Source organism: Electrona antarctica (assembly GCF_951216825.1).
Source record: "Electrona antarctica genome assembly, chromosome: 5".
Classification (NCBI taxonomy): domain Eukaryota; kingdom Metazoa; phylum Chordata; class Actinopteri; order Myctophiformes; family Myctophidae; genus Electrona; species Electrona antarctica.
In genome coordinates, this window is record NC_136810.1 from 54,414,962 (window position 1) to 54,435,016 (window position 20,055).

General features: G+C 44.4%; 1 protein-coding gene across 1 annotated transcript in view; it reads right to left on the bottom strand.

Annotated features, from left to right (window-relative positions):
- The window catches only part of LOC306923217 (plasma membrane calcium-transporting ATPase 1-like), a gene marked incomplete at both ends in the record, with an annotated part of 58,170 nt that overhangs the window by 7,121 nt on the left and 30,994 nt on the right, over positions 1-20,055 (bottom strand). Inside the window, 10 exons of the mRNA XM_079501243.1 lie at positions 46-259; positions 2,209-2,400; positions 6,413-6,519; positions 6,987-7,074; positions 8,894-9,073; positions 10,639-10,876; positions 13,117-13,358; positions 14,117-14,359; positions 15,236-15,450; positions 16,099-16,245. Coding sequence (XP_079357369.1) covers positions 46-259; positions 2,209-2,400; positions 6,413-6,519; positions 6,987-7,074; positions 8,894-9,073; positions 10,639-10,876; positions 13,117-13,358; positions 14,117-14,359; positions 15,236-15,450; positions 16,099-16,245 — 1,866 coding nt within the window. The remainder of the gene's footprint in view (positions 1-45; positions 260-2,208; positions 2,401-6,412; positions 6,520-6,986; positions 7,075-8,893; positions 9,074-10,638; positions 10,877-13,116; positions 13,359-14,116; positions 14,360-15,235; positions 15,451-16,098; positions 16,246-20,055) is intronic.

Consider the following 20,055-nt stretch of genomic DNA (forward strand, 5'->3'; position numbering starts at 1 on the left):
CACTGTAAGTATTTGTGCGTGGAAACGTGGCAGCAGCCAACTGACCGGCAAAGAGCAGAGTGAAGATGATGGTGAGCTGGTAGACGGCGTGTCCCAGGATGTTCTTCATCATGGTGCGGGAGATGAGGGGCTTCTTGCGCCCGTAAGGCTTCCTGAGGAGGAGGGACTCGGTGGGGGGTTCGGTGGCCAGCGCCAGGGACGCCAACGTGTCCATGATGAGGTTGACCCACAGCATCTGGACGGCTTTCAGCGGAGAGTCCTAGGAAAGAAAAAAAGGATTTTCTATCAGATCATCATTTGCAGTGTATGACGGGAAATGTGACACCATTGGTTGGAAACAGCGGTGGAAAAAGTTATCGCACGTTTTACGCTTTATGTAAAAGTATCAATACTGCAATGTAGAAATACTCAAAAGTATATTATTATTATTTTTTTTATATATAATTTTTATCCCACGATTTTGTAACCCATTTTTCACCCCTGTGTCAATTATCTAATGTGATCCTGGGCTCTACACACCCTCCGGCTCCGCCAACCTAGTCCCCATATATGGGGGACATGGCGGGGAGAGCAACGGACTTGAACTCATGCTTCCTTCATGCCTGAGTGTCCAAGTTGCTCCTTTACACCTGACAGGGGGGAGTTTCCCTGGTTGGACGTAGCGCGTGGAAGGAACACGTTATTCCAACCAGTTCCTTTCCCCTCCATCAGGTGCCCCGGCTGGCCAGGGGGAGGCAGTTTAGAGACCAGGATTACTGCATGTTTTTTGTGAGGGTACCTACCCTAGGGGACACGGGGAGAACATGCAAACTCCACACAGAAGGGCCCTTTCGCCAACCCCGCCTCGGGTATGGGCACTGATGACGCGGAGGAGGAAACACGCCGCCAGCACCCACAGCATCCCGAGCGGGAATCGAACCCAGGACCTTCTAGCTGTGAGGCGACAGCACTACCAACTGTGCCACCGTGCCCCCCGAAAGTATATTCTAAGTATTGTGTACTGTGTAATGTACATAAAGTACCACAAATGTAAGTACTCATTGTGTAGAATGTCCCATTTCAAGTTTTCAAATGTATAAAAGTAATTTGAAGATTGCAGATCTACAAGCTCACAATGCTTCGCGATGCAACGCATTGTGAGCTTGTAGATCGGCTATTCTCAAAGGGCCGACATCTGGGGCTGAAGTGGTTAATGTATGTTTTGTAATAATAATCCATATCTACAAAGTAACTAGTAACTATAGTTTTAAAATAATCGTAGTGGAATAAAAGTACAATATTTGCCTCTGAGATGTATTGGAAATACTCAAGTATAGTACAAATACCTCAAAATCTTACTTAAGTACGGTACTTGTGTAAATGTAGTCTGGTTACTTTCCACCATTGGCTTCTGAACCATTTGACCAGGTTTATGAACCTGTATCTGTGTCTCCGAGGACCAGACGGAGGGATTTACATCGCCACACTGGCCCTGGAACGTCACAGGATCCCCCCAGGAGGAAGTTACTTATGTTGCTCTGGAGAGGGAAGTCTGGAGCTCTCTGGTGGAGCCGCTAGCCGCAGATAAGCGGATAAGCGGTTGAAGATGGATGGATGGATCTGTGTGTGTCTCTGGGACGATTCATACTCCTATTTTACCGCTGTAGTGCCGAAATGATTACGGCTCGTCAGCAGCACCGAAGAGCCGACTTTAGGACGGTACCCCCCCTCCCGAACCTCAAATGACGCATTGTAGGCTCTACAGAGCCGAACCGACTTTTATTCGGCTCTAAATAGTAGGGATGCCAGAAAGTGACCATCAGCCAAATCGAATATTCGACAGCTCTGCCGATTAATAATCGATTAATTGAACCCCCCCCCCCCCTAATCAATATCAGATACAACTTTTAAGATTTTATATTATGCACATGCCATGGTCACATAACCATTATATGTTGAGTGCATGCTTTGATGGTTACAGTTTTATAATCAGTTTTGATGAGTAAACCTTTGTGGAGATCTTCTCAGTTCTCATTATATGCTAGTTACTGCCATTCAGGATGGAAAATGAAATCCATTTGGATTTGGGGAGAAGTAGTTTCATAAGGGGCTGGTATGAAGTACTTTTGGCTATTTATTTATTTTTTTCGATTTTCGATTATGAAATATTAAAATTGATTTCGGAGACTCCGATGATTAATCGGAAAATCGATTAATCGGCCCTCTCACCTGAGTGATGCAGGCTCCGGTGAAGGCTACGATGACGGCCACCACGTTGACCGTCAGCTGAAACTGGAGGAACTTGGAGATGCTGTCGTAGACGTTGCGTCCCCACATCACCGCCTTGACGATGCTGCTGAAGTTGTCGTCGGTCAGGATGATGTCCGACGCCTCCTTGGCCACGTCAGTGCCCGCGATGCCCTGTGGGTGGCGAACCGTGTCAGGTCAGGTTAGCACATTGAGACCTGAGATCAGATTCTACAAGCGTCTTCTACATCCTGACAGTTTTCTGAAAAAGCTATGTTTCTATATGTCAGTCATTCTTCGATTTTTCAAAAATAGCAGACCTACAAGCTCATAGCGCGCCACTTGGTGGCGCGCTATGAGCTTGTAGATCTGCTATTTTTCAATAGCTAAAGCATAACATAATGCTAACATCAAAAGGGGTTCCCGCCCAGAATGCGTTAGTCCATTGAGACCTGAGATCACATTCTACAAAATGTATTTTCTTTCTGCTGATAAACCTTTCTATATCAGTGGTGCTCAAACCATTTCATGTCAGCGAGCCCCAAAAGTATATGTAATTGGCCACCGATCCCCATCTGAAAATATGTTTTTTCCAGGGAGCCCCCAGAAGCAAAGATATGAGTTAAAAACGAGGTCGCTTACATTTCATGAGCTGTTTCAATTGCTATGAAAGAATATATATTCAAAGATTTGCACACGTCTTTGTGATTTTTGAAAAATAGCAGATCTACAAGCTCATAGCGCAGCACTCGATGCCGCGCTATGAGCCTGTAGATTTGCTATTTTTCAACAGCTAAAGTTTAAAAATAATGCTTAAAGTGGTTAAAAGCTATAAGACGACACAGATGCTGATCCTCAGGTCTAAATGGGTTAGATGATATTTGTCCTCCTGTCACGGCGTATCCGTGACACAAATGACACGGCACCGCCGCGACACTCGCCGTAGGTGTCAGTGTCAGATATATTTAGACGTGTTGCCCTTCCACTGGAGTCATATTTTGACGGCAGTAACTGCCTGTCATAATTTCACCCCCCTCCCCATCTAACAGTATACAGATGATGATATTCAATTTGTATTCATCTTTTAGGGCCCTAAATCATACCCTAGAAAGCACTATAGTGTCTATTTAAAAAACATAGACACTAGTGCATATTTTGACAGCATATATTCGGATGTTGATATTCATTTTGTATTGATCTTATACGGCCCCAAATCACACCTTAGAAAGCATGAGTGTCTACTTCAAACACTTTGGGGCAGTATTATGCGTGTCTTAAGTACCAGGTCTTATTATTTAACTTAAAGGACCACTTCACCACTTTTCAACTTATCTTCATATAATTGGTCCTCACTAATGTTATGATAAAATACCACAATTTTGTTTCCTACTCAGTCTGTATCTCATATGAGGGCTGTGGACAGTTCAGAAACCCGTCCACCAGTGACATCATCGATGGGGAATCCAAGCTAATAGAAACTGCAGGCTTTCTTTTCCTGAAAAGTTGCAATGCAAAAATGGAAGCCATAGTTCTCATGATAATAACAATCTAAATATATTTTAAAACAAATCTTGTTTTAAAAAAAATCTGTTTAACGATGATGTCACTGGTGGACGGGTGTCTGAACTGCCCACAGCCCTCCTATGAGACCACAGACCGAGTAGAAAACTAGAAAAAGTGCCCTTCTGGGCACAGGTCTCCACCAGGAGGATAGGAGTGTGTGTGATGTTTGGCAAAATGTTTAGGAGTAATATAAACATGTGCCAGATCACTCATAGCATCTCTGAGGATAGAATTCTGGATGAGCAGGACATCAGGCCAACAGGCTCGTCTTGATCACATGACTACAGAAATCACGTGTACAGATTTGCGTGAGATTTGGATGAAATCTGTGCCACTAACATAAACAATGTGTTTTGCAGAAATCGACCTCATGGTGGCGCTATAACCGGCAGATGTGGAAGGATGCAGGGAAAATGTTTTTCCATGGCCTCTAGGGAGTGCGCATACATAAGTTGTATACAGATTGATGCAGTTATAGGTAAAAACAGAAATTGGCCTGTTATAGCGCCACCGTGAGGCTGATTTGGGGAAAAAATTGTGGCATGTCGTCCTCGGCCTAGTGGAAATGTGCGTGTATAATTTCATGGAAATTGGACACTGTGTTTGTGATTTGTGGCATTTTGTTCGAAACGGACCAATCATGTGAGCTTTGGAAGCCAATCTTAGCCAATCAGGATGGAAGATGGGAAATTGTGCAGATCCGTGTTGATCACATGACTATGGAGATAGTGTATACCGAATTGTGTGATGTATGGATAAAATGTGTACGAGTTATCTACAGAAATGTGTTTTGCCTAAATCGGCCTCATGGTGGCGCTATAACAGGCCGTTGAGGAATATTTGGGGCAGAGGTTCGTCGTTGGCATCCAGGGAGTGTGTATGCACAGTTTGGCATGGATCGGTGCCGGAGATTAGCTGATAACGGACGGACGGAAGGACGGACGGACGGACGGACACACGGACGGAGTGCAAAACATACTCTCTCCCCATGCCTTCGGCCTGGTGGAGACAAAAATGGTGGTGTTTTATCATGAACATTAGTGAGGACCAATTATATGAAGAGATGTTGAAAAGTGGTGAAGTGGTCCTTTAAGACCTGGAGGCGTGATCAATGCCATTTGGCTATTCTGAGTGGCCAAACAGCATTGACCACGCCTCCAGGTCTTAAGTTAAGTAATAAGACCTGGTACTTAAGACATGCATAATACTGTAGTCATATTTTGACGGCAGTAGTCTATGCCTGTCATAATTCCTGGTTCCCCCCCCCCCCCCCTCTGTATCAGATGCACACGGCATTAGAGCTATGGACCAGACCTAATAATTATGTATGTGAAACTGTTCTGTTCTTCTGTAAACATACTGAGCATGACCAAATAATGTGTAGCCTACAGCCTTGGTGGTATAGGGCTGTCACGATCATGATGACGTTTTAGTTTTTACACAAAATGCTACAAGCACCTCTGGAGATTTCTCATAATTCTATTCCGATTGGCTACAGTTGGCTTTCAAAGATTGCAAGAAGTGGCTTGTTTTGCACACAATGCCAGGCACAAACCACAAATTGGCATGCAACTGCATACACTCTCAGTAGCCCATTCTCAAGATGTATCATAATTCTGAGTTTCCTTGTTTTCGTTTTTTTAGGCAATTGTGAGAGAAAAAGCTGTGCACAACATGTACAGTATACACATACTTATGCAAGTACTTGTGTAAAATGGTCGCCCGTCCTGCTATATTATCTCTGGGGGAAATAAATGTTTGCAGTAATGCAGTTCTTTACTTTATCCACTTGATGTCAGCAGACACAGAACTACAACTACACCTATATACCTGTACACAGAAGTACACTGCTGCTGCAAACGTTTTTTCTTTGAGAAACTACAAGTGGATTCTGGACACTTCTAAAACGATGGGACTGTATTTCCTTTATAGATAGAAGATTTTACCATACTTCAAAATACTAATAATTCAATATTGCAAACGTTCTTTCACAGAGAGGCTGAGATTTGAAAGTTTGTAGCGGTCTACAGTACTTGCACTCTGTCGAGTCTACAGTAGGCACTCTGTCGAGTGCCTACTTGCTTGTTGCGCACTAGTAGGCCTACTAGTGCGCAACAAGCAAGTAGGCACTCGACAGAGTTCTAGTTATTTACTATTATGCTATTTTGTCAGTGTTTGTGGACTGTGGTCACTGCCTCAGTGCCTCTGCTACAGTATGCACAGCAGAGGCGGGTGCAAACCTACAGAAATATGTCCAAAACTGTTATGCTGAGTGTAGACCTACTCATACTGGGTTAGGGTACTTCCTGTTTCCACTACAGCCTCTTTAACTAAGCATTACGTTATACTTTAGCTATTGAAAAATAGCAGATCTACAAGCTCATAGCGCGCCACCGAGTGGCGCGCTATGAACTTGTAGGTCTGCTATTTTTGAAAAATCGTAAAAATGCGGCACAAATCTTTGAATATTATATTCTTTCATTATTATTATTATATTATTTCGACGTCAGGCCTAAATGGGTTAAGTGAAGGTGCGGCATGTACTGTACTGTATGTACTGTATGCTCTAGTGAAGGCTTTATAACTTATATAAGCAACAATGCATTGCTTTTATAATACCTACCATGGCAAAACCAACGTCGGCTTTCTTCAAGGCAGGGCCATCATTTGTTCCGTCTCCTGTCACGGCCACCACCTGTCTCTGCTCCAACACTGTGCTATCAATAATACCTGTGGAACACAAGTCAAGACTCTGTCACGGCCACCACCTGTCTCTGCTCCAACACTGTGCTATCAATAATACCTGTGGACACAAGTCAAGATTCTTAGGTGGTCTTTACACGAGAACGGTGTTCATAGAAAACGGATAAATAAAGTATTGTTTGCTGGTGTCCCTTTAGACGAGAATGGTGTTTTCAGGTGGTGAAAACGCAACAAAGTGAAACCACCTTCCAGAGTGGACATCTTTGAGAACGCCGTTTTATCCCTTCTCCATGTAAACAGGCAAAACGGTGAATCCGCAAAACGTACATTCATAAAGTGTGCGTTCTCGTGTGAAGGGTCAATAAAAATTGAGAACGCAACAGGACTTTGCCGTTTTATCTGGAGATGGTCGCCGTGTAAAAGAGGCGTTAGATTCATCAGATTTAGCTTAATCACATTTGCCAATGAATTCCAGAGGGAAACCGCATGCATACCTTTCACTAGAGTATGCTTATCCGTTGGAGAGGATCTCGCAAGGACACGCAGTTTTGGCCAAATCTTGTCAAGGCGCTCTTGGTCAACCTGCAGAAAAAAAAGAAAGAAAAACAACACATTTTTCTCCCTGCTCGGCACAATTGGACAACCATCATTGACCATTAACAGCAGGGAGATAGATATACAACTATAAAAAGTGCCCTTCTGGGCACAGGTCTCCACCAGGGGGATAGGAGTGTGTGTGTGATGTTTAGGAGCAATATAAACGTGTGTGTGTGTGTGACGCGGCTTGGCCTGTTGTAGCGCCACCATGAGGCTGATTTGAAAACTGTCAAGTGGCATTTCTTCCAAAGCCTAGTGGGAATATGCATGCACAGTTTTACCACAATCGGACGCTGCGTTGAGTAGTTGTGGCGATTTGTACAAAACGGGTACAAAGCGGGCTACTCCTGAAATGTTTAGAAGCCAATCGTAGCCAATGAGGGTGGATTATGAGAAATCAAACAAACCTGTCTTGATCACATGACTATGAAGAGCATGTGTACCGATTTGCGTGAAATTGGGATAAAATCTGAAGGAGTAATATTAGAAAATGTGTTTTACATAGGTCGGCCTCCTGGTGGCGCTATAAAGAGCAGATGTGAAAAAATCCAGGCAAAGGTTTTTCCTTGGCCTCTAGGGAGTTGGCATACAAAGTTATCCACAGATCCGTGCAGTTAGAGGTAAAAACACTTTTCGGCCAGTTATAGCGCCACCATGAGGCTGAGTTGAAAATGTTCATGTGGCATTTCTTCCTCGGCCGAGTGGGAATGTGCGTGCACAATTTCACGGAAATCACACAATGTGTTCATGATTTGCAGCATTTTGTTTGAAACTGAGCCCTCCTGCGAACTTTGGAAGCCAATCTTAGCCAATCAGGATGGAGTCTGAGAAATCTGAAAGACCCGTTTCGTTGAATGGCTCTAGAGAGACTGTGTACCAATTTGCGTGATGTTTGGACAAAATCTGTAGGTGTACTGTCCAAAAACTTGTTTTGCACAAAGCGGCCTCCTGGTGGCGCTATAAAAGGCCGTTCTGGAAATTTTGGGGCAGAGGTTCATCGTTGGCATCCAGGGAGTGTGTGTGCAAAATATGGCATCGACCGGGTTAACGGTGCCGGAGATTAGCTGTTCACAGACGGAAGGACGGACGGACGGATGGACGAACACACACACGGACACACGGACGGACGGACGGACGGAGTGCAAAACATACTCTCTCCCCATGCCTTCGGCCTGGTGGAGACAATAACAACCCACCCATGGAGAACAGAAATAGCAGAGCCCACCGGTGGTGGTGGGAGCAAACATTGCATAACAACAACAAGGAACGCAGGAAGAATGTAGTCTTAAGCCCAAACAGGCCCGGCGCCAGGAGGCGTCAAAGGGGGTACTTGACCCCTCAACCCGACCTCCTTGACCCTTCAGTCATTTCATCCTGGCGCCGGGCCTGAGCCCAAACCACACCAAAGGGTCGGGTTGGGACTAAACGTTTTTTAAGATAAACCACACAAATGCAACTCATTGAGTTGCAAGGAGTTGCATTGGTGTGGTTGACCTTAAAAAAAAACCGTTTTGTCCCGACCCGACCCTGTGGTGTGGTTTGGGCTTTAGGTGAGCTTAAATAGCCCAATCGGTCAGCTGATTTCCACGTCAGCGCTTGACATAATGGTTCTTGCATAACACTGTATACGCCCACATAGTAACGCAGCATATTAACCCCTCGAGTATACCTGACTGAACTAACTCCGCAAGCTACGTTTCATTTTTGTGCCTTAATAGTGTATGAGAAATATTCATCAAATTTGATCAAACAGTAAAGAATTTGCATCATTTCATCATCATTCTCCACTTAGAACACGTCCTACCTCCCCGAGATCATTACGTATCCTCTTGTTGAACTCCTTGCCCTCTATGCAGATGAAGTCGTCTCCAGGGTGCAGGATGCCACATTTGAGAGCGATGGCGCGGGCTGTGTTGATGTTGTCTCCGGTGACCATGCGCACCGTGATGCCGGCGCGCTGGCACCTCTTAATGGCATCTGGCACCTAACATGGAAAAAACAATGATTGTCACGTCCTGTCCTAGCACGTACCACGCCTGGACCGCCGTCCTTATGTTTGCCCCTTACCACCCTGTGTGTTCCCCCCCCCCTGAGAGACTGATTAATTCTGGACTCAGCTGCGGACTATTATGCCATCAGGGCCTGTTGCTATTTATGTGTGTCTTGTGTTGAGATCTGTGTGTTAACTTAGTCGTCCTTTGACGCGTCGCGTGTGGTGTACGTGATATCCTTGGTTGCTCGTTGAGTCGTTCTACAAGCCCTGCGAGGCATCTTGTGTTCTAAGTTCCTGTGTGTGAACGTTTATTAAAGTCTTGTTCCAGTACTCCGGTGTTCGCTCCCTGCATTACACTCCTGCACCAAGTCACACCGTGATAATGATTGACTACAATCGATCAATCAATCATTTTTTTCCCTCCCCAAAAAAACATGCAGTAATCCTGGTCTCCCCCTGGCCAGCCGGGGCGCCTGATGGAGGGGAAAGGAACTGGTTGGAATAACGTGTTCCTTCCACGCGCTACGTCTAACCAGGGAAACTCCCGCCCCCCCTGTCAGGTGAAAAGAAGCAGCTTGGACTCCTCATGCATCTTGAAGGAAGCATGAGGTCAGTCCGTTGCTCTCCCCAGGTTGGCAGAGGAAGTGTAGCGCCCTGGATTACACTAGACAATTGAGTTGGGTGTAAAAAATGGGTTACAAAAATCGTGAATCGTGAAAAATTTAGAAAAAATCAATCAAACAATCATCAAACTAGATTTATATAGCATATTCTGTACATTAGAGTGCAATATAATAAACGTTAAATTAAGAATTATATGTGCACAGACAAAAAATTGGTAATGAAAAAATAACAAGGCCTAAATAGAACATTACAACAACAACTATTACTACCATTGCTACTACTACTTATTACTACAATTACTACTACTAGTACTACTACTTAGGCATGTAACGTAGGCATATATCGTATATCGATATATATCGATATTAATCCCGACGATATGAATCGGTTTATTGAAATAAAAAAATCGATTAAAAAAAACCTTTTCTTTTTTTAGGGGGGCTAGTGAATTATGGTGTGTGATGTAAAATGTGAGCTTTAGTCATATTCCATCATATTCAAGTGCTTTTGGAGAGAAATGAGAGTCACTTTCAGTAGTAGAGCACTGTAGCGGGGAGCTGTGTGTGACTGTGCCCAGGTGATGATGGTCGTTGATGCTCATCAAGGAAGGCAATTATGTTTCTGCACTGTCAAAAGTAATGCTACTTATTTTGCAATGTAGTTAAATAAAAAAATGTGAAAAAAGGGGCGGGAAGATAAATGATATAAAAATTTAAAAAAAAGGTAATTTTTCTCGAAAATATTTTTTGCTTAAAATATCGTGAAAAATCGTATCGTGAACCTCATATCGTGATATGAATCGTATCGTGAGTTGAGTGAATCGTTACATGCCTACTACTACTACATCACATTTCAAAATGTGAATCATTGCAGAGTGTGATAATACAGCAATGCGTCGTGTTCAACCTTGTTGTCGTAATGTGTGGTCCTACCTCCGGCCTGACGGGGTCCTCGATGCCCACCACGCAGATGCAGGTGAGGCCCGTGAGGATCTCCGTTTCGTTGTCCCAGTCGGGCTCTCCGTCGGCCAGGGGGAAGTCCCGGTAGGCCAGGCAGATGGTCCGCAGGCCCTCCGACGCCATGGGCTCGATGACCTTCGTCACCATGTCGTCCCTGTCCCGAGGCTTGAACGCCTTGGCCTCGCCACTGGCCGTGAGGACTCTGCAGCATCTGGGAGGAACGAGAAGGAAGCTTCGTATATATACGGCCAAGGACGTTTTTAACTTTTAATACAACACGTCAAAGAGTCTTAACCCATTTTGGGCAGGAACCCCTTTTTGGTGTTTTAATCATTATGTTACTGTATACTTTCGCTGTACGGTGCAGAATGCTGGAAAACAACAGAAAACGACATCCATAAACTATCCACTTTCCACACATCATGCCTGCGAAAGATCCTACACATATTCTGGCCCAAGACCATCTCAAACATAAACCTCCTCAACATCACCCAACAAGACAACATGCACAGTATAGTCAATAAACGCAGGTGGACCTGGATTGGACATGTGCTCAGAATGGACATCAATGCTATACCAAGAGTCGCACTACACTGGACCCCAGAGGGAAAGAGAAAGAAAGGCAGGCCCAAAACGACATGGCGTAGGACGGTCGAGAAGGAGCTCCAGCAACAACATCAGAGCTGGGGGACCATAGAGAAGATGGCCAAAGACAGATGCAAGTGGAGGAACTTTGTTGCTGCCCTATGCGCCAGCCGGCGTAATGGGGATAAGTAAGTAAGTAATACTTTCGCTATTGAAAAAGAGCAGATCTACAAGCTCATAGCGCGGCACCGAGTGCCGCACTACGAGCTTGTAGGTCTGCTATTTTTTAAAACGTTTTTAACTCAAATCTTTGCTTCTGAGGGGTTCCTGGAACAACATATTTTCAGATGGAGGTCGGTGGCCAATTACATATATTTTTTGGGTTCCATGACTTTTAGGATTTAGAAGACGTTTTTTTAAATTTCGAAGTCAGGTCTAAATGGGTTAAGGCCCCCGAAGGCAGAACCTAGTGTCCGTGCTGCTCCTTAACACTCAAATGAACATTGAGTGTAAGGATGCCACCAGCATCATAAGGGACCCCCATCATCATCACCCTGTTTCTTCTCCTATACCCGAAGAGCAGTGTTGATTTTGACAGCAAATTTTGATTTTAATTTTAGTCATTAGTCTCTTGAATAGTTTTCATTTAGTTTTAGTCACTAAATATCATAGGATTTTAGTCGACTAAATCTACAGTTCATTTAGTCGACTAAAATGTATTCTGGTAGCCAATCTACGAGCTCACATGTCACGCTGCGTCGCGTTGTGAGCTTGTAGATCTGCTATGTTCAGCATGCAAACCAAGTGTAAAATGGCTTATACTGGATCTCTTGTCCACGAGTCCCTTCCTAACATTTTAGACTAGTTTTTATTTGTTGACGAAATTGCCAATATAATTAGTCTTAGTTTTAATCACCATACTGTAGCTTAGTTTTCATTTAGTTTCCATTTAGTTTTCGTCAGTGAAAAAAGGTAGTCGACGGACATTTTTCGCCACAGTTTTAGTTGACTAAATCAACACTGCCAAAGAGCCACGAGCATCATAAGGGACCCCCATCATCACCCTGTTTGGAGCATTCATATCAGGTCAAAAGTAGTAGGATGCTGAAAGGACTGAAATGAACTGCGCCCCCTGCCAAATACATTACATCTAAAGGATATCTAAAAAGGAAAGGAAAGAAGTAAAAATAAACAAGAATGACTCAGTCATAACTGCCAGGTGCAGAAAGCTCTCGATATGAACATCTGCAGTATAATCAGTGTGTGTGTGCCGCAGCCTGTGCCTATCAGCTCACGGCTTCACGTGGGTGGCGTTCAGAGTTTGGGTTTCATGCCGTCCAGACTATGGGTTTTATGGGTACGTCTCTCATTGGCTTAGAGGCAGCCTAGAGACGAGGCAGCCAATCATGAAAAACATGATTGGCTGCTAGCAAATGTAGTCCAGCACCTGGAAAAAAGACATTTTACCCATTTAGACCTGAGGATGATTCTACAAATGTCTTCTAAATCTTGACAGTTTTCTGAAAAACCCATGTTTCTATGTCAGTAGTTTTTCATTTTCATGTCAAGGACCCCCATGTAATTGCCCGCCGAGCCCCATCTGAAAATATGTTGTTCCAGGGACCCCCCAGAAGCAAAGATATGAGTTAAAAACGTTCGCTCTGAAAGAATATATTCAAACATTTGGGCCACATTTTCACGATTTTTCAAAAATAGCAGACCTACAAGCTCGTAGCGCGGCACTCGGTGCCACGCTATGAGCTTGTAGAGCTGCTATTTTTCAACAGCTAAAACATAATGCTTAAAACACCAAAAGGGGTTCCCGCCCAAATTGGGTTAAAAGCCACCAATACTTAGGACACCTACTTCTTGAGCAGGATCTCGGAGGCTCCCTTGCTGAACATACGGAAGCTGCCGTCAGCGTTCTTCAGAACGGTGCTCATCGACTTGCGGACAGAGTTGAACGTGTAAACCTTGAAGAGTTTCTCCTCTGGGATTTCATTGCGGATTTTCTGGTAGTCGCGGCGCAGGTCCTTGGAGAAGCCCAGCAAGGCACATTCTGTCTTGTTGCCCACCTGACGCGGGAAACCACCCTCTTTCTCTGCAGGCTGGAACCAGGAAGCATGGAGAATGAATTCATGATGATTCATGAATTTTCTCTTCTTTACTATACAATTATTAGATAGTAGAGAAGAGAAAATTATGCAACAGTTTTCAGTTTAGCTCACTGGTAGAGCTGTTGTCACCTACCAACCTACCAACTCTTCTTATAATCATCCTAATTACAGATACTTTGAATTTAACATCCAATGTATCAAAGTCTTATGTTGTGTCTGACGGATTCTCCATTAACATCAGTAGTATTAAATCAGTTTCTGAGTGACCAGCAGTGAGTGTCACCTTGCTTTCCTCTCTTTGGCCCTACTTTACACGCTGAGCTCTTCTGGATGAATTTAAAGCTCATGCCGAATACTTTAAAGGTCTGGTGACAAAAAAATATATTCTTATAGAAAATAATACCAGCACTCAAGTGTATCTTCCAGAACCGTGCACCCGTGACATTATGACGTGGAAATACTCAACCGAGTGCTTGCTTTTACCTTCCTCTTCAAGACAAAAAAATATATACCTGAACTTTTGACATTCAGTAGATTTTCTGTGGTCTGGGGTTTTCTGGCTCAAACAAGTGCTCTGATTTGCCTGTTTTCATTGCAGCTCAAAAGGCTTCAGAACACCCAGAGAAAACCCCAAACCACAGAAAATCCACAGAATGTTCAAAGTTCAGGTTGTTTGGGTGTAATGAAGGTCATAAAATATTAAAAAAAAAAAAAAAATGAAAGAAAGAAAAAAAAAATCAAAAACTCACCATGATCTTAGTGGTGTAGGCGCAATTGACCCCGATACCCAAGACGAGCAACTCGAGGATCTTGTCGGGGATGAGGTCTGGTTCCGGGACCTTCCTGTAGTGTCGGTCTGCGATGTGGGCCTGCACCACCGTCATGCGGTTCATGGTGAGCGTGCCCGTCTTGTCCGAGCAGATGGCCGTGGCGTTGCCCATGGTCTCGCAGGCGTCGAGGTGACGCACCAGGTTGTTGTCTTTCATCATTTTCTGAGGGAGATCGGGAGAGCAAAATGTGTGTTACACTGATTCCTTGTTTAATTCATACGCAAAAGCACAAATTATTTCATAAATACAGTCAACGTATTTATTTAGGTGGTTCGGGCATCTGGTTAGGATGCCTCTCGGGCGTCTCCCTAGGGAGGTCCTCGAGGCACGTCCCACTGGGAGGAGACCCCAGGGTCTCGGGATTCCCCGGGAGGAAGTCACTAATGTTGCTCTGGAGAGGGAAGTCTGGTGGAGCTGTTGCCCCCGACTACGGATAAGCGGTTGATGATGGATGGAGTCAACGTATTTACACTTTTACTGCCAGGACGGAAATCTTCCGTCTTTTAAGCCCATCTGTTGACTGCCCAGGACGGAGATGTTCCGTCTTTTAAGCTTTATATTTGTTTGATATCAGCGAGTGACACACTACAGTCTGATCGCGTCTGTTGTGCAACTTTCGAAACCACGTCCGGTTGGTCCGTCAGCAAAAGTGTTCCCCCTCCATTATAGCGGATGGGAGCCACAATCTTCTAACGCTGATATCTCTGCTATCTGCACAATCTATCTGCACAACAATGGAGTCACTGTGTCACCTTGAAAAGGAAGCAACAAATAGCTGGGCAAGGTGTAGGGGGCAGTAGTAGTGTTAATACAGTCGACTACACAGAAAATATAAGAAAGTTCTGATGTATAAACCGATGGACTGCCACTGAATCGACGAGAAGACCGCAGACGGGATCTTTTTGCCCTGACATAAGTCAAGCAGCTCTGCGTCTCAGGCTGGTACAAGCTGCATTCCTTCAGTCGGATTAGCAGACCCTAAACATTACATTTACTAAAACAACAACAACAACAACACATGTCATTGTTTAATTGTACCTTAACTGAATATGCCAGTGAGATGGTGACGGCCAGGGGAAGGCCCTCGGGTACAGCCACGACCAGCACCGTCACACCTATGATGAAGAACTTGACCATGAACTGGGTGTAGACGGGCAGACACTCCGGGTTCCACGGCAGACCCTGGATCCAAAACGTGTCCAGCAGGAACAGAGTGATGAGGATAATGACCGTCAATCCCGACATGAACAGACCTGGAGGAAAGAGACAGAGAGAGAGAGAGGCATCCTGAGCATCGTGAGCGTAAAGGCCTATTCATACTCCCGTTTGAGGTGATAGCTTATCGCCGCGGTGTCGTTTTCTAAAGGTTAGAAAGCTACAACATTACGTCACTCGTCGCGGTGATCAGCTATCGTCGCGGACCCGACACATCTCTCTGTTTTTACCAAGGCCCCAGTGAGGCTCTTCAACGTTGAAGCACTGGGCCCTAGTGGTAAGAAGAGGGACTACAGGCGGACCCGTGTATTCATGACCGGGAAACCCCGTGCAGCTGGGCTTTAACATTGAGCGCTCAGTTGCACTTCCGCATTTGACCACCAAAATGTGGTGGTACTGCGTACTTTGCGTAGCTATTAGTCTGGAACTTCGGTGTGGAAGATTTATTTCCAAGGGGGGCGGGGTTACAAACAGATTCACCCGGAACTCTGGGGTGAGTGAAATGTAATTCAAAGTGAGAAGTGCCAGACCAGGGCAAACCCCAGGGGTTTTCTGTTTTCCAGGCTAGGTCTACTGTGTTCAGTACACTACTGATATTTGTGTAGACTTTATCACCAATTACATTTCTAATTGTTTGTTTGTTTTTGCTTGAGTCAAAGGTTCACAGCATCCTTTATCATACATACCTGCTTTGCCAATCTGCAAGGCTAACTTGGTCAACTTCCCTTGGAGGACTGATTTCTCCTTCTTTGGTAGGTTGGTTTTCTTCTTCTCTCCTTCTCCGTCTTCATTGAGGGGCTCCATTTCTACAGGCGCTCCGTACTTGTTTTTTCCTACAAAAAGGGACAGCATTTAGAAGGATGCAGCTTTTCACATTGATACCAACATTTCTGATTACTAGGCATCCGTTTGGACTGGATTACATTCATTTAAACAACCCTAGAGGTAGTGACGGAACTGCATTTAGTGCTAGGGCTGTGAATCTTTGGGTCTCCCACGATTCGATTCGATTTCCGATTCTTGGGGTCACGATTCGATTCAAAATCGATTCTCAATCCAAAAACGATTTTTTTTAAATTCAAAAGCATTTTTTTTCCAGACGATTTTCTATTCAAAATGATTCTCGATTCAATACATAGGATTTCATCACAATCTACTCCAGTCTTGAACTGAAGTGACTACAGCAACTTGAAAATGACTGAAGACATGATGTTTACTGTGATTAGGGTGAGCTTACATTTCATATCACAAACACCTGTAACTGTAACCAGAAAAATAAATCTAAAAAAAATAAAGACATTTAAATTTTGTTTTGGAAATTATGAATCGATTCTAATTAGAATAGATTTTTTTTTGACACCCCTACTGTAATTAGTGTGTGTTCCATGGTGTTTTTCGACCTAATGGACTCCAACAGCTGTTTGGAGTTTTATCTTTAAATCCATCTTCAACTAATTCACGAATGAATGAACACCCAGCTTAACCATGCATGGCTTTTATTAAGTATTATCTGTGATTTATCTAGTATAAAACAATGGCCTGTTGGCTTTTATTAAGTATTATCTGTGATTTATCTAGTATAAAACAATGCCCTGTTGGATGTCCTTGCTACATACAGTTGCGCTGTGCACAGTCTAATCACATTTGGTGTCGCCACATAGCTTGTTTCTGTCTTTTAGAGAAGTCGGTTTCGCTCAGGTGCCATCTTGCAAACGCCCTCAGGGAGTAGATGTTGACTAATAACACATGACTCTTTAAATGGGGATTTGTTTCACATGCGGCCCGAAGGCAAGTAAGTCAAAATGCAAGGGAGTGTGCTGTACAACACACACATACAGTATACTGTATCTTCAAAACAAAATGCTGTGACACTTCCTTCTAGTATAGGCGGGTTGTGAGCTACAACCATTCACAGGCTAGATTCTTTGAAGCAAGGGAAAATATTAGGTATTACAGGTACATTTGTCTGTATATTATAGCTATTATAGTCTGTCTCTCTCAATTTCCTCGTTCACTATAATTTCATGTGACGTAACAGTTAAGTCCGTGGCAGACACCTGAGAGATGAGCCTGCCTGCCTGGCTGGCTGACTGACACACTGCATTCTATTCCACTAAATCCTAGTCAATCCATGACATTTCATTCCATTCAATTCACTACGATTATAGCTCGGTACTACAAGGCTGTTACTGTCACTTTTTAAGTGGTGTGCCCCACTAAAGTGGCTGCGATGCTTCTGCCCCACCCCCCCCCCCCCCCCAGATGGTAAATGGTGCAATTATAGCGCGCCTTTATCCAAGGTGCTTTCCATAGATTGTGCATTACATTCACACACACACACACACACACACACACACACACACACACACACACACACACACACACACACACACACACACACACACACACACACACACACACACACACACACATTCATACACCGATGACAGTGGAAACCATTCAAGGCACCAACCTGCACATCGGGAGCAATACATGCTGTGGAAGATACATGCTGGATAGTCTGCTGCGCGAGGTTACTCCGTTGTGGGAAATAAATAAATAATACAAGTCAAGTACGATATATAATAGCTACAAGGAAATGACAGCTTGGCATGCGCGACAGCAACTTTTATTTTTGTAGAAGAGGTAAACTAATATTGTTTATGCCGTTGGCCTGTTTGGACACCAAAATGCGGAAGTGCGACCGAGCGCTCAATGTTAAACCCAAGCTGCACAGGGTTTCCTCCGGCAAAATGCAGGGGGGGCCGCCTGCATTCTCAGCTCTGACCAGTAGGGCAGAGTGCTTCAATGCTGGAGACTGGAGAGCCTCCCTGGGGGCTTGGTCCCACCCTGAGATTGGGAGGTTGGGCTGAGTCATATCAGACTATAAAATGGTGCCCAACATCTTCCTGCTTGGCACCTTAGAGCAGGGGTTCTCAACCCGTGGGTCGCGACCCCTCGGGGGGTCGCCAAATTATTTTAGGGGGTCCCCAAATTATTAAAAAAAAATATATATATATATTTTATTTTCACTATTTTTCAAAAATAGCAGACCTACAAGCTCGTAGCGCGCCACTCGGTGGCGCGCTATGAGCTTGTAGATCTGCGGGGGTCAAAAATGTTGAGAACCCCTGGCTTAGAGTATGAATAGAGACGGCACCGGATTTCTCCTCTCATCCACTTGCATTAAGTTGCTCAAAAGCGCATGAGGCGATTTCACTCCTCCTTCCGGTTAGGAACAGAGTGCATTCTGGGAGGAGTTGGGCCAAATCGTATATCAATACATATGAAACCGCGTTCACGTGTCATCATGAACGTGCGCAAAGATAGTCAACGGACCAGAATTGGCCCAGCGCTACAATACCAAATCCGGCCACTATGTCCATTTCGCCTCAGGGTTTCCTCCGGGTGCCGTCTCTATTCATATATACTCTAAGCTTGACACTCAGCATCAAGGAGGTGAGTCCTTGTGACAAAACTAGCGTCATGTCCGAGGGGTGTACATTATGGCTGTGGGGGGCAGGGGAAGTGTCTGTCAAGAAGCTGCCTCACCCTACAAAAACAGGAGATAGCGAGGCCACATGCATATGGCTTATTGTTGCCCAGGGTTACTTAATTCCTTACTTACATATCTAGACAGACAGACACAGATAGGAGGCGCTATATTCTGTGTGATCCTTAGCAGCAATTGCACTGATTTGCTGTTTGGCTCATTGGTCTGTAATCCTAGTCTGGGGATTACAGCTCTTTCTGCGGGCTGACATTCTCCACAAGACATCAAACCAAAACATACTCGTGGAAACACACACACACACACACACACACACACACACACACACACATGTGTGTGTGTACGTGTGTGTACGTGTGTGTGTGTGTGTGTCTGTCTGTGACTGTGCGTGCGTGCGTGCGTGCGTGCGTGCGTGCGTGCGTGCGTATGTGTGTTTCTAAACACAGTAAATGAGGCTGTTAGCGGGAAGAACGGCAGGCAGGGGGAAAAAAAAGCAGCTGCCAAGCTTAAGGTCTGTAATCTCCTTGGTCCTAATCACCATTGAACGGAGAGCACCTGCTGCTCTGCTCGACCCACAGGGACGTTGCAGGCACATGACCATATGGCCCAGTAGCACAGGAGACATGCAACAGTCTGCCTTGCCTGCCTGCCTGGCGACAGTGGTGGAAAAAAGTACTCCAATGTTTGTGTGCTTAAAGATGGAGTGCCGTGATTTTTGTATTTTTTTCTAAGTTTTTCATGTGTTTATGAGGTGACAGAACTGACCCCCTGGTGTGGTTGTAGGCCTGACGTCGAAATAAAGAAAAAAGTCTTCTGAAAGAATATATATTCAAAGATTTGTGCCGTACTTTCACGATTTTTCAAAAATAGCAGACCTACAAGCTCGTAGCGCGCCACTCCGGAATTCAAAGTGCAAAGGTATCGGCCTCAAAATGTACTTAAAGTACCAAAAGTACAAAGTGCTCATTATGCAGAATGTCCCATTTCACAAGTTCAAAATGTATAAAAAATCTTTAGAAAATAGCAGATCTACAAGCTCACAGATCTGCTATTTTCAAATGGCCGAAATGTTTCAAGGTCTGAAGTGGTTAATGCATGTTGTTTTGGAATATAATAATCAAAATCTACAAAG